The following is a 12,962-nucleotide window of genomic DNA, read 5'->3' as shown; positions in this document are numbered from 1 at the left end:
GTCCGTCGATGTGCAGAGAGACAGTTCAGCCAATCGGAGCAGACCGGGCTGGGTAAGAGTTCCCAACAACTTTCTGCAAGAACCTAAGAACCCACTAACAGTGTGAACTTTGAAACATTTGAGATTTCTAAATAGAAACTGAAAAACTTGGCAGCACGGCGGCTCAGTGGTTAGCACTGTTGCCTCACAGCAAGAAGGTCCTGGGTTCAATCCCCGGTTGGACCTGGGGTCTTTCTGGGTGGAGTTTGCATGTTCTTCTCCTTCTGTGTGGGTTTTCTCCTGATACTCCAGTTTCCTCCCACAGATCAAAAACATGCACGTTAGTCTGCCTTCAGGTCCAGACCTCCCTTGCAAAAGATCTGTGATCTCAGTGGGATTTGTCTGGTTCAATAAAGTTAATAAATAAAGTTAATAAATAAATAGTTTGTTCAACCTCATGATAAGATTTGAAAGAATAACCCCGTGGGAGACAATTTTTGTGGTTTGTTTTTCTCATGTTTGCAGTCTGATTAGATTTATGACCTCCTCATTTACGTTTGTCATCTCACACTTTTATTTCTTCTGAAACTTCCTGTTTGTGCACACACACATGCACACACACACGTATACACACATGCACACACATGCACACACACATCTCCGAGTTGAGAAGTTACAAGCCTTTTAATCTCGCTTTCTCTTCAGCTCATTGGAAATACGAGTCAAAAAGCACGTCCTCACAACTGCATCATCAGGAAGTGTGTGTGTGTGTGTGTGCGTGTGTGTGTGTTCACAAGTGTGTGTGTTCATTTGTTCGGGACAGAACCAGAACTCTGTCTCAGATGATGGACCATGATGTTCTCAGGTAAACCCCGCAGGCTGAAATCACATCATGAATCTGGTCCTGCTGAGTGATGGACGTCCATGAAAAGCTGCCGGACGCTCGGGTGAAAGCTTCTGCTTGGTTGCCATGGTAACCGCCTTACAAGAGGGAGCGTGAGTTCTGATCTTGGTCTCTATAGCAGGAAGTCCCTGCAGTCTGATCTGGGATCAGCAGGAGCTCTCAGCGACCTGATGATTAGTCACCTCGAAGGTCTTTGACATTTCAAATTTATTTTTTATAACCCCTGCAGCTCCTCTTAAGTTTGCACATTTTTCTGACGTTGCACATTCTTAATCCCGAGTTATAATACCATCACCCTCTTCTCTAAGCTGTCGTTGGAGCCGTTTCCCTGCAGCTGATCTCAGGAGGTGAAATAAACTACTCACACATTTCAAGATGGCTGCGCCAACACAAAGAACTCCCGGAGAAACGTCAGTATCCAACCAGCCAGTTCACGGGCTGGCTTCCAGCAAACAGAGCTATCCATCCATCCGTAAATCCATCCAACCATCCATTCATCCATCCATAAATCCATCCATCCATAAATCCATTCATACAAATATTCATGCATCCATAAATTAATCCATCCATAAATCCATCCATCCATAAATTCATCATCCATAAATTCATCCAGTCATCCATTCATCCAGTCATCCATTCGTCCATCCATAAATCCATCCATAAATTCATCCATCCATAAATCCATCTGTAAATCCATCCATCCATAAATCCATCCAACATCCATAAATCCATCCATAAATTCATCCATCCATAAATCCATTCATACAAATATTCATGCATCCATAAATTAATCCATCCATAAATCCATCCATCCATAAATTCATCCAGTCATCCATTCATCCATCCATAAATCCATTCATACAAATATTCATGCATCCATAAATCCATCCATCCATAAATTCATCATCCATAAATCCATCCATCCATAAATCCATTCATCCATACAGCCACCCATTCTTCCATCCATTACTCCATCCATCCATAAATCCATTCATCCATACAGCCACCCATTCTTCCATCCATAAATCCATCCATCCATAAATCCATCCATTCATCCATCCATTACTCCATCCATCCATAAATCCATTCATCGATCCATCCATAAATCCATCCATTCATCCATCCATTACTCCATCCATCCATAAATCCATTCATCCATACAGCCACCCATTCTTCCATCCATAAATCCATCCATCCATAGATCCATCCATTCATCCATCCATGAATTCATCCATCCATCCATCCATAAATCTATTCATCCATCCATCATCCATTATACATCCATTCATCCATTCCTTCTTCCTTTTATGGTCATGGGAGTCACTAGTTTCTGTGTCCAGTAGTCGCTGAGGGACGGTGTACACTCTGGACAGGTCTCCTGTCCATCATGGAGACACAATTGAGACCGTTCAGACTCGTACCCACACCCAGGGACAATTCAGAGACGATGTTTTTAGTCTGTGAAGAAACTGGAGGACCCAGAGAAATCCCACACATGCATGGAGAGAACATGCAAACTCCACCCAGAAAGGTTCCAGGTCAAGAATCGATCCGGCACCTTTCTCGCTGAGACACCAGCTCTGCCCCCTGCGCCACAGTGCTGCCCTCACTGCCTGCAGAATATGAAGTGTCTAAAAGTCACAGATTTAAGAAAAAGGGATTTAAAAAATCTGTTGAACTTGACTCGGAACCCTGAAACTTTACTTTCTTTTTCTGCCGGCTGCTCATGATCCAGTGGTCGCCCAGAATCCTCTGCCTCAAAGTCCAGTTTCCTCCGGCAGCCCACTGGTTAACCGCACCGGAGACAGTTGTTAACTCAGGTCCCATATGGACCAGTACGACAGTCGTATCATCCCACAGAGTAGTTATAGATCTTCATTTTAGTTTTGGCATGTGTCTGATGACCATCCTGATGCCAACCTTGTTTGATTTGGCTTTGGATCAGCACCAGAATCACACAAAGTGCTCTTCCAATGGCTGGTTTACCTGAGGGAATTACCTTGTTGGCTATAAATCCTGTTTCCTCTGTGTCCAGGTGTTATCTTTGGACTTCTGCTGTAAATTCAGCTAAAGAAATGGGACCAAACGATGTCTTTGGAACAGTAACTAAGAGCGTAGAGACCCATTCTCTGGTAATCTTTCAATAAAGCACCAGCTCATCCCTTGAGTTTAGTCTTTACACCTGAATATTTTTTTGGTCAGTTGGTAATAATTCTTCTGAAAATAGTCTATACAAGAACTGAAGCTGAACGAAGCAGTAAAGTTCAAAAAACAGCTTTGAAAGTGTGGAGGACTGTTGACGAGCACTTTATTAGATGACAATAAAATATGGCTGCTTGGAAGGAAAATGTAAAAGAATAAAAGCTTTTGCTCAGTACAGTTAATTTCCCCTCATTTTATATTTGATCTGGAAGTGTCAGTTGGCAATGTTCAGGATTTAAAATGTTTCAAACATTTCAAACATTGAGCCAGAAAAACAAACATTACTGAGTTCCTTATTCTTATGTTTTATTGCGGCACTGAATATTCTTCACTTATGTATATATATATATATATATATAAAAAACAACAAATCTTTATAAATACCAGTTCTGATTGACAGTTCAGTTTGTTCTACCTGTGCACCCATCCTCGACTTTCACTGAGGGTAAGTGTTCGTCTTCATCCTGGACCTGAACCTGGTCCTGCTCCCAGGATGCTCATCAAACACTTGAAGGCTGTTGGGAAGCAGCAGACCTTTCAGTCCAACACCAGAGATCAGATTCTGGATTCAGTAGTCCATTACAGGTCAGCGTTTGGCCAGTCTGTCAAGTCTGTACCGGTGTTTCGGCTGCTTGTCTGTCTCTGGATGGTCCATTGAAGACCAATATTTGGCTGGTCTTTCAGGTCTGGACCGGGGCTTGTCTCTCTGTATCTGTCCCAGAAAACGGCTCTAAGGACTTGTCTGATGGCTGGATATGGTTCTGGCTGCTGTTGGAAGGTGCCCAGCTGCAGACCTGTGTTAATCCTTGGTACAGTTCCTTGCGGATGTTGTTGCTGGACAAGACATAGAGAATGGGGTTGATGGCGCTGTTGATGGTAGACAGGCCAAGAGAGACGGTGTAGGGGGTGTACAGAGTCCTCTCGAAGAAACAGGGATCCCCTTTAATCGAGGGTAACTGGAAGCTGATGGCACGGGCCAGCAGGATCAGGTGGTATGGGGCGAAGCAGACCAGGAACAGCAGTACCACAGCTGCTGCCAGCCATCGGATGCGCCGCTTCTGTCCAGGCTGCAGTCCCGTGCTGCTCTGCACTTTGGCCAGGACGCTGCGGTTCGTCAACACCAGCAGCAGCAGAGGAAGCAGGAAACCGATGACGAAGCGAGCATAGCTCAAGCTCATCACCGTGGCGCTGCTGAGACTCGGCTCGAAGCAGCGGCCTGAACCTTCTGCAGCGGCACCCTCCTTCATGATGAAGACGGCGCTGTGACCAGTGGCCACCACCAGAACTATGACGACAGTGAGGACCACGGCGTAGCGCTGTCGCCTCAGGCCGCGCGCCTCCAGACTGTACACCACTGCTACGTAGCGGTCGCAGGAGACGCAGCAGAGCAGGAAGATGCTGACGTACATGTTGGTGAAGAAGATGTAGCCTGTCAGTTTGCAGGCGGCAGAACTCCAATGCCAGATGTGGCCTCTGCTGACATAGTCCGTCCACAATGGCAGCGTACACAGGTAGGTCAGGTCACACATCGACAGACTCCATAGATAAATGCCCAACACATTCTTCCTTTGCACCTGCTGCCAGGTGAGGAAAACCGTAAGTAGGTTGGCAGGAAGACCAACAATCAGAACGGTGATGTACAGAACCATCAATGGCAGGTGGCCCTCGATGTATGGCAGGTCGCAGCTGGCTGAGCTCACGTTGAGCGGCACTGCATCAGTGCCAGGCGTCATGATGACTGATCAGACTCAAGGATGAGTGTCTGCAGGGTGGAACGTCCAATCAGACTCAAGGATGAGTGTCTGCAGGGTAGAACGTCCAATCAGATTCAAGGATGAGTGTCTGCAGAGTGGAACGACCAATCAGACTCGAGGATGAGTGTCTGCAGGGTAGAACGTCCAATCAGACCCAAGGATGAGTGTCTGCAGGGTAGAACGTCCAATCAGATTCAAGGATGAGTGTCTGTAGAGTGGAACGTCCAATCAGATTCAAGGATGAGTGTCTGCAGAGTGGAACGACCAATCAGACTCGAGGATGAGTGTCTGCAGGGTAGAACATCCAATCAGACTCAAGGATGAGTGTCTGCAGGGTAGAACGTCCAATCAGATTCAAGGATGAGTGTCTGCAGAGTGGAACGACCAATCAGACTTGAGGATGAGTGTCTGCAGGGTGGAACGTCCAATCAGATTCAAGGATGAGTGTCTGCAGGGTGGAACGACCAATCAGACTCGAGGATGAGTGTCTGCAGGGTGGAACGTCCAATCAGATTCAAGGATGAGTGTCTGCAGAGTGGAACGACCAATCAGACTCGAGCATGAGTGTCTGCAGGGTGGAACGTCCAATCAGACTCAAGGATGAGTGTCTGCAGGGTTGAAACGTCCAATCAGATTCAAGCATGAGTGTCTGCAGAGTGGAACGTCCAATCAGACTCAAGGATGAGTGTCTGCAGGGTAGAACGTCCAATCAGATTCAAGGATGAGTGTCTGCAGAGTGGAACGACCAATCAGATTCAAGGATGAGTGTCTGCAGGGTAGAACGTCCAATCAGATTCAAGGATGAGTGTCTGCAGGGTGGAACGTCCAATCAGATTCAAGGATGAGTGTCTGCAGAGTGGAACGACCAATCAGACTCAAGGATGAGTGTCTGCAGGGTAGAACGTCCAATCAGATTCAAGGATGAGTGTCTGCAGAGTGGAACGACCAATCAGACTTGAGGATGAGTGTCTGCAGGGTGGAACGTCCAATCAGATTCAAGGATGAGTGTCTGCAGGGTGGAACTTCCAATCAGATGCAAGGATGAGTGTCTGTAAGGAAAAAGAAGGAAAAACGTAAAACATCTGAAACTTTTTTCATATTTTTTAAAGTATTTTTTAAGTTTTTACTTTTTATCATAAACTTTTTTCTGCGTAAATTTTTTCTTTTTTTTTTAGCTTAAATAAATAATTGATTTTAATATCTTAGTTTAGATTTTTGTTTTTATTCTTTAGTTGCATTTACCCTAATTATCTGAACTTTTAAAACTTTGGGAGTGGTGGTGCAGAGGCCAGAGAAGGTGGGCTTGTGATCAGAACGTCACCGGTTCAACCCCCTGGACCGACAACATTAAAAATATGGGTGGGAAAGGTGAAGCAGCCACACCTGCCTCCATGCTCACTTGTCCCACCCTGCGCCCTCGAGCAGCTGTGTCAGGAAGTGCATCCGAAACAACTGCCAAGTCTTTGTGTGATAGTTCACTGTGGTGAGCCCTGAAGAAGGGAGCAGCTGAAAGAAGAATAAATATTTTCTGCATTACCTTAATTTTAACTGGCTCATCAACAATGACTGTTTACTTAAAACAGAGTTCCACAGGGCTCTATTTTAGGTCCCCTTGCTTTTCTCCCTTTAACTTTTTTACCTGCTTCCTTTGGGCCCAGTCCTCAGAAAGCATGGGGCCTTTTTTCACTGCTCTGCTGACGAGAGTGTTTTATATGCCACTAAAAAATAAATTAGGCCACTTTGTTGTGTCTTGAAGACATTATAGCCTGCATGTTCTTAAACGTTTTAAACGTCAATGAAAAGAACAGCTAATCAATCTTATCGAGCAGACAAAGGGATTTATTACAAATATTATGCTGTAGTTTGGTGTGGTGGTAGCTGACAGTCATCTCCAACATGCGCTCAGAGCAACTGATCTTTATTTAAAACTTTGAGCAATAAGGCATTTAAAAAATTAATTTTAATTAATTTATGGTGAATAAATGTGTTCGTAATGGTTTTATTTTGCAGCAGCAGGACCATCGCCTTCTGTGGAGGTTCTGGACCTGCTGGTTCCCCCTCAGACTCAGGTCTCTGGACCTCATGACTCTCACCATCGCCTTCTGTGCACAAACATGCATCAAAGGGGTCGGCCTCGTTTTTTTTTTTTTTAAGCAAGTAGTTGAATTTCTCAGGACTCGTTGCGAGATGTTTCCGTTCTGGTGGAAGATGAAGCATCCGACGGCACGTTAGTCGAGACTTCCTCTTTTGAGAAGTTCCTCTTCTTCAATGCACCATTTTCTGACTCTGATAAACGGAGACAGGAAACACCCATTGTACAACCTCTTATAGTAAATCTGGAGGTGGGGGACGTGTTTCGTGTGTAGTGACTGAAGACGTTTTCTTTATTTGTCTCGTGAGTCTGAAAGCTGCTCGGACTTTTAAAGTTTCCATCCATCTATTATCTTTACCCGTTTATTCCATTTTGGGTCACGGGGGTCGCTGGTGCCCATGTCCAGCAATCACAGTGCGAGGGGCGGGGGACACCCTGGACGGGTCTCCAGTCCATCACAGGGCCACATAGAGACAAACGAGACAAACAACCATTCTCTCTCTCTCTCACCTAGGGACAATTTAGAGTTACCAATCAGCCTAACATGCATGTTTTTGGTCTGTGGGAGGAAACTGGAGCACCCGGAGGAAACCCACGCATGCACGGAGAGGGTTTGAACCAGGGACCTGCTCGCTGAGAGGCAGCAGCTCTACCAGTTGCGCCACCGTGCTGCCCGTCTTTTAAAGTGTCTGATCTAAAACGTTTTTTATTGCGTCTGTTTTTATAACGCCAGTCTGTTCCTCATCGTTCAAACGGTCGTTCAGCTTCTTGGTTCCAAAGAAACTGTTGACGCCAGTTCGTGTCATCGGCGCACTTCCTGTGGAAACGTCGCATCAGATTTTGGTCTGAAGTCAGAACGCCTCGTTTTCCTGCTCGTGCGTGGCGAGCTTTTACTCTGACAGGAAGTGGACCTGAGGTTTACAGCTGATCAGAGTCCAGGAACGTGAGACACGTTCACGCAACAGAAGCAGATGTTTCGAGATGTTTTACCTCCTCTCTGTCACAGGAAACGATGTTCCCTGGAACCAAGTGTCCATCGGATGATTCTGGATTCATTCGGCCCGAGCTGCTGCAGCTGCTTCTTTGTTTGCTTTAGTCTTGACCTGCACGTAAACAAGTGTTTACATGTCAACAAAACGGAACAAACATGTTGGAGAACTGCAGCTGGAGTGTAAAACTTTACAGGCCTGTCTCATACGCAGCGCTGGGAATAACTCTCAGCTACTACCACACCAGATATTCATTCAACCTTTCTTTAGATGAGTTAAACCCACTGAGCCGCAGGACTCATTCAGAGACCTGACATAGCTCAGTGGTTTTTTCTAAGGTCAGTTGGCTCTGGCGGCCATCTTGAATTGTTTTATTACAAAAGTTAATCAGTTGTGGAGGAACGTTCAATGATTATTTTATTATTAATAAAATCCATCCAGTTAAATATTTTGCTAACACGGTTGATGCCGACAGGTAAAGCAAAAGTTTAGAGCAACGATTTCAGTCGATAAGCAGCACTTCTGAGTATGTGTTGGGGACGACTCTCAGCTACTACCACAACAAATCACAGCTCTAAATTGGTCAAATTAATTAATTTACAGCCATTTTGGTGTTTTTGTAACCATTTATTCTGGCGGTCATCTTGAATTGACTTCAGAATGTGTTTACTTGAAGATAAAAATAAGGTGAATACTCCCTGAAAGTTTCATTAAAATCCGTTCAGTGGTTAGCGAGATATTTTGCTAACAGATTTTCGGAGATGCAAATAAACAGCTGACTTTTAATTCTGATTTAGTTTTAAATTTCAGGTCTTCTCTGTTTTTGGTTAAAAACTCACCTCAGCCACGCACCTCGTCCGTCTCTGTCCTCGCGCACATGCTGAATGATGCAGAGAAGCAGCGCGGGTCACGTGACCCCCGTCATCTGCATCACTTATTCATAACTCATGTTTAAATTGGGATCGATACTCTGGTCGATCCTAGGGCTTTTAATGACTGATCGATCCCAGTTTATAAATCTAATCAAATTAATATGAGATGCAATTAAAAAAGGATAAATACTGATGATATTCATTGAAATAAACAAAATCCTACAAATTAAAACGTGCTCACCATATTCAATAAATTATTAAAGTTTATGAATTAGTTTAAAGCGAGTCAGCAGAGAAAGCGCGCCCTCTGGTGGCACGAGCGCGGAACTACACGACAAAAAACCCATGTAGGATCCTTGGTCACAAATGATACAATAAAACTATATTCTGCTCGATCGAGTCACTATTACCACTAATTTGTTAAAGTTTATAAATCCTTATAAGCCAAAAGAATACAGAAGCCAGAAAGTAGATAGAACTTCACATTACCAGCTCAGAAGTATTACAAAAATCAAAAACATGCAACAACTACTCTGATCTCTCCTGGATGGCTTTTGATAAAGCTTCATTAACAACCGACAGATCCTCGTTCTTAAATCGATCCAAAGTAAAATCAGATTCAGCAGCTGAACAATCAATGTAATAAGCAGTAAAGTCAATTGATTTCAGTTTATTTATAAAGCACCAAGTCACATCAGAAGTCGTCTCAGGGACTGAACAGAAACATTCATGTATAAAATAATAATTGAACATTATTTATCTGAGGAGCAGCTTTGAGTTTAACTCCATCACTGAACTCTCATCTTGAACAAGCATGAAGGCGACAGTGGAAAGAAAAACTCCCTCATGAGGAAGAAACCTTTAGCAGAACCAGGATCAGGACAAGAGGACCATCTGCTTCGACCGGCTGGGTTTGGTAGGAATAGATACACAATGGCAGGTCAAGAATCACATGTTAAGATAGAAATAGTATCAAATGAAAACTATTCAGTTATAACAATTCATTTAAGGAAATGAGGTCAGTTTGTCCTCTAGTAGTCTGAGTCTATAGCAGCATAACAAGCTGACCCTAACTATAGGATTTATCAAAAAGGAAAGACTTAAACTGGACAATGTGTCAGTCTCATGGACAGAAACTGGAAGTTGGTTCCACAAGAGAGGAGCCTGAGAACTGATAGATCTTCCTCCCATTCTGTTTTTGTAAACTCTAGGAACCACAAGTAAACCTGCAGTCTGAGAGTGAAGTGCTCTGTTAGGAAAGTTTTGAACAATAAGATCTGTAATATAAGATGGAGCTAGGTTGTTGAGAGCTTTGTAGGTTAGAAGTAAGATTTTGAATTCAGTTCTGGATTTGACAGGGAGCCAATGGAGAGAAGCTAAAACTGGAGAGAGATGATCTCTCCCAGTAACTCCAGTTAAGACTCTGGCAGCAGCATTTTGGATCAACTGAAGACGTTTTAAAGAAGTATTTGGACACCCAGATAATAAACCATTGCAATAGTCCAGTCTAGACGTGACAAATGCATGGAGCAGTTTTTCTGCATCATCTTTAGATCAGATGTTTCTAATGTTAGTGATATTACGCAGGTGGAAGAAGGAGGTTCTAGTAACGTTTTTAATGTGGGGGATAAAAGACATGTCCTGATCAAAAATAACACCAAGATTTTTAACATTAGAGCTGGAGGACAGATTAATGCATCTAAGGAGGAGAAAGACTGAAACATTCATTCCTAAGGTGCTCAGGTCCAAAAACCAAAACCTCAGTCTTGTCTGTTCAACAGGAGAAAATTAAGGGTCATCCAGGTTTTTATGTGTTTAAGACATGCTTGTAGTCTAAGTAGCTGATTGGATTCATTGGGTTTAATGGACAAATATAATTGTGTGTCATCAGCATAACAATGAACATTTATCCCATGCTGTTTAATAACTTTACCTAATGGAAGCATGTACAAGGTAAAGAGTATTGATCCAAGCACTGAACCTTGAGGAACTCCATGACTAACTTTGGTGTATGAAGATTCATTATTTACATTTACAAACTGGAATCTATCAGATAAATATAGCAAATAGGTGTTAAAATCAATAATAAACTTTAACAAACACTTCGATTGATCCGACAGATTCCCTTCTGTATTTTCTGCTACTGTTTCGATGCTCCATTAATCACACATTTATTTAAAAATCTTTTTATTATAAAAAGTGATTTCATCACATTTAAACAGTTTCTTCCTCTAATTTTACGATGGTAAAGTTTGTATTCTGCGTAGTGGAAAAATGAACACGGTCTCTGGGTTCAGTTCAGGTTTTTCTATTGAAGACCAGCGACTGATCACCTGTTTCAGGTTAATACGTAAAATAAAATGTTTTAACAACTCATCACACAAACTCAGTAGTTCATAGTAGTTTTCATATTTTCTGAACGTTTTCTTTTTCTTGAGTGAACAAAAGTCAAATGAAGGAAGGACGACTCAGCAGAAAAAGAAGCTCCGCCTTCTCTCTACTCTGTGGGCGGAGTCAAACCGACTGTTCTTTAGCCAGATGAGTGAATCTGACTAGTTGTTCCTGCTGACGCTGCGATACACGGGCTGTCTCAAACAGGAAGCTGGCCCTTCACTTTCACAATAAAAGTCTCTGAAGCCACGTTAGCGCATCAGTTTTTCCACCGGATTTGCTGCAAAAGAAGAAGAAAACCAATAAAGACGAGTCGCATAATGTTTACAGTTAAGCTCCTCCTCACCGAGTTGCTGAGCAGCATGTCAATCTTGATCTCCTCTGCGGAGCCGTGTTCCACCTTCTTACGGTATTCCACCAAGAGCTGACGGTCCTTCATGTCCCGGTAGGTCTGAGTGGTGCAGAACGAGGGAACACATCACAAACCGGCAGAAAGAGCCTTGACGGACTCTGATTCGGACTCGGCAGCCAATCGGAGCTCGGTCAGAGGAACATTGATGAGACTCACGTTGATGACGATGTCGTGACATTTGTGTTTCTGAGCCAAACTGATCCTCAGCTCTGCGTCGTCCACGAGTCCAACGTACTCCTGCAGCACCTGTCAGGAACCAACGACAGCGTGAGTCCTTCTCCCACCGTCTGACCAGTGACGCTGCTAGTTGGCCCCGCCCCCTCACCTGCGTGGGGGCTGAGTTTTTCTGCAGAATGTCGACGACGCGCTGGAAGCTAAGAGGAGATCTCTTTTTCGTCATGCCGAGCCAGTTCTTGCTGGTGAACAGAGCTTCCACGTTGTCCCACGCCTTCAGCTTCGCCCTCGCCGCCAACATCGTCGCAAAATACTGCTTCTCTGAGATCTGGGGTCAAAGGTCACGGCCGTCAGGAGCTGGTTAAACAGCCAGCACATCAAAACGAAACAGTTCTCACCTTGAAAGTCTGACGGATGTTCAGTGGACTGCTGTAGGTTCCCTGCAAACCAACAAACCAAACATGGTTTAACTAATCTAGTCTAATTGGTCCTAATCCACAAATCCAGGGTTTGACCTCAGAGGTTTGCTAACAAACAAGACGCTTGGTAATTCTGGATCGGCTTAAACTAGATCAGCTTGTTCTGGTTTCTTTTAGTCTGGTTTAGTTTAGTCAAGTATTTGTTTTACTCAGGATAACCTCAGACGAGTCATAGTTTAGTTAAACTGGGATTAACCTTAGACTTGTCATAGTTTAATTAAAGTCGGGCTAACCTCAGACTAGTCATAGATTAGTTAAGCTCAGGCTAACCTCAGACTAGTCATAGTTTAGTTAAAGTCGGGCTAACGTCAGACTAGTCATAGTTTAGTTAAACTCGGGCTAACGTCAGACTAGTCATAGTTTAGTTAAAGTCGGGCTAACCTCAGACTAGTCATAGTTTAGTTAAAGTCGGGCTAACCTCAGACTAGTCATAGTTTAGTTAAAGTCGGGCTAACCTCAGACTAGTCATAGTTTAGTTAAAGTCGGGCTAACGTCAGACTAGTCATAGTTTAGTTAAAGTCGGGCTAACGTCAGACTAGTCATAGTTTAGTTAAAGTCGGACTAACCTCAGACTAGTCATAGTTTAGTTAAAGTCGGGCTAACCTCAGACTAGTCATAGTTTAGTTAAATTCGGGCTAATGTCAGACTAGTCATAGTTTAGTTAAATTCGGGCTAACCTCAGACTAGTCATAGTTTAGTTAAAGTCGGGCTAAC

The 12,962-nt window shown here is 43.6% G+C and overlaps 2 protein-coding genes and 1 long non-coding RNA gene across 3 annotated transcripts in view; all 3 read right to left on the bottom strand.

Moving 5' to 3' along the window:
* Window positions 1-3,690: 3,690 nt before the first annotated feature.
* gpr132b (G protein-coupled receptor 132b) lies at window positions 3,691-4,818 on the bottom strand. Its single transcript, XM_037685215.1, is given in 1 exon segment — window positions 3,691-4,818. A coding segment is annotated over 1 exon segment (1,128 nt).
* A 1,056-nt stretch (window positions 4,819-5,874) lies between these two features.
* On the bottom strand, window positions 5,875-8,817 carry LOC119418397. Its single transcript, XR_005187189.1, has 3 exons — window positions 8,760-8,817; window positions 7,922-8,034; window positions 5,875-5,888 (listed from the first exon to the last, which is right to left on the bottom strand). It is a non-coding gene; the product is annotated as an uncharacterized LOC119418397 (long non-coding RNA).
* Window positions 8,818-11,395: 2,578 nt separating this feature from the next.
* Window positions 11,396-12,962, bottom strand: part of vipas39 (VPS33B interacting protein, apical-basolateral polarity regulator, spe-39 homolog) — a 5,367-nt gene continuing 3,800 nt past the window's right edge. The window contains exons 15-19 of the mRNA XM_037685673.1: window positions 12,168-12,209; window positions 11,921-12,097; window positions 11,752-11,841; window positions 11,530-11,634; window positions 11,396-11,463 (exon numbers count right to left, since the gene is read on the bottom strand). Coding sequence (XP_037541601.1) covers window positions 11,443-11,463; window positions 11,530-11,634; window positions 11,752-11,841; window positions 11,921-12,097; window positions 12,168-12,209 — 435 coding nt within the window. The 3' untranslated portion in view covers window positions 11,396-11,442. The remainder of the gene's footprint in view (window positions 11,464-11,529; window positions 11,635-11,751; window positions 11,842-11,920; window positions 12,098-12,167; window positions 12,210-12,962) is intronic.

This window comes from Nematolebias whitei, chromosome 12, assembly GCF_014905685.2.
Source record: "Nematolebias whitei isolate Nwh7 chromosome 12, NemWhi1, whole genome shotgun sequence".
Lineage (NCBI taxonomy): Eukaryota > Metazoa > Chordata > Actinopteri > Cyprinodontiformes > Rivulidae > Nematolebias > Nematolebias whitei.
This window is presented reverse-complemented; position numbering and strand designations above follow the sequence as displayed.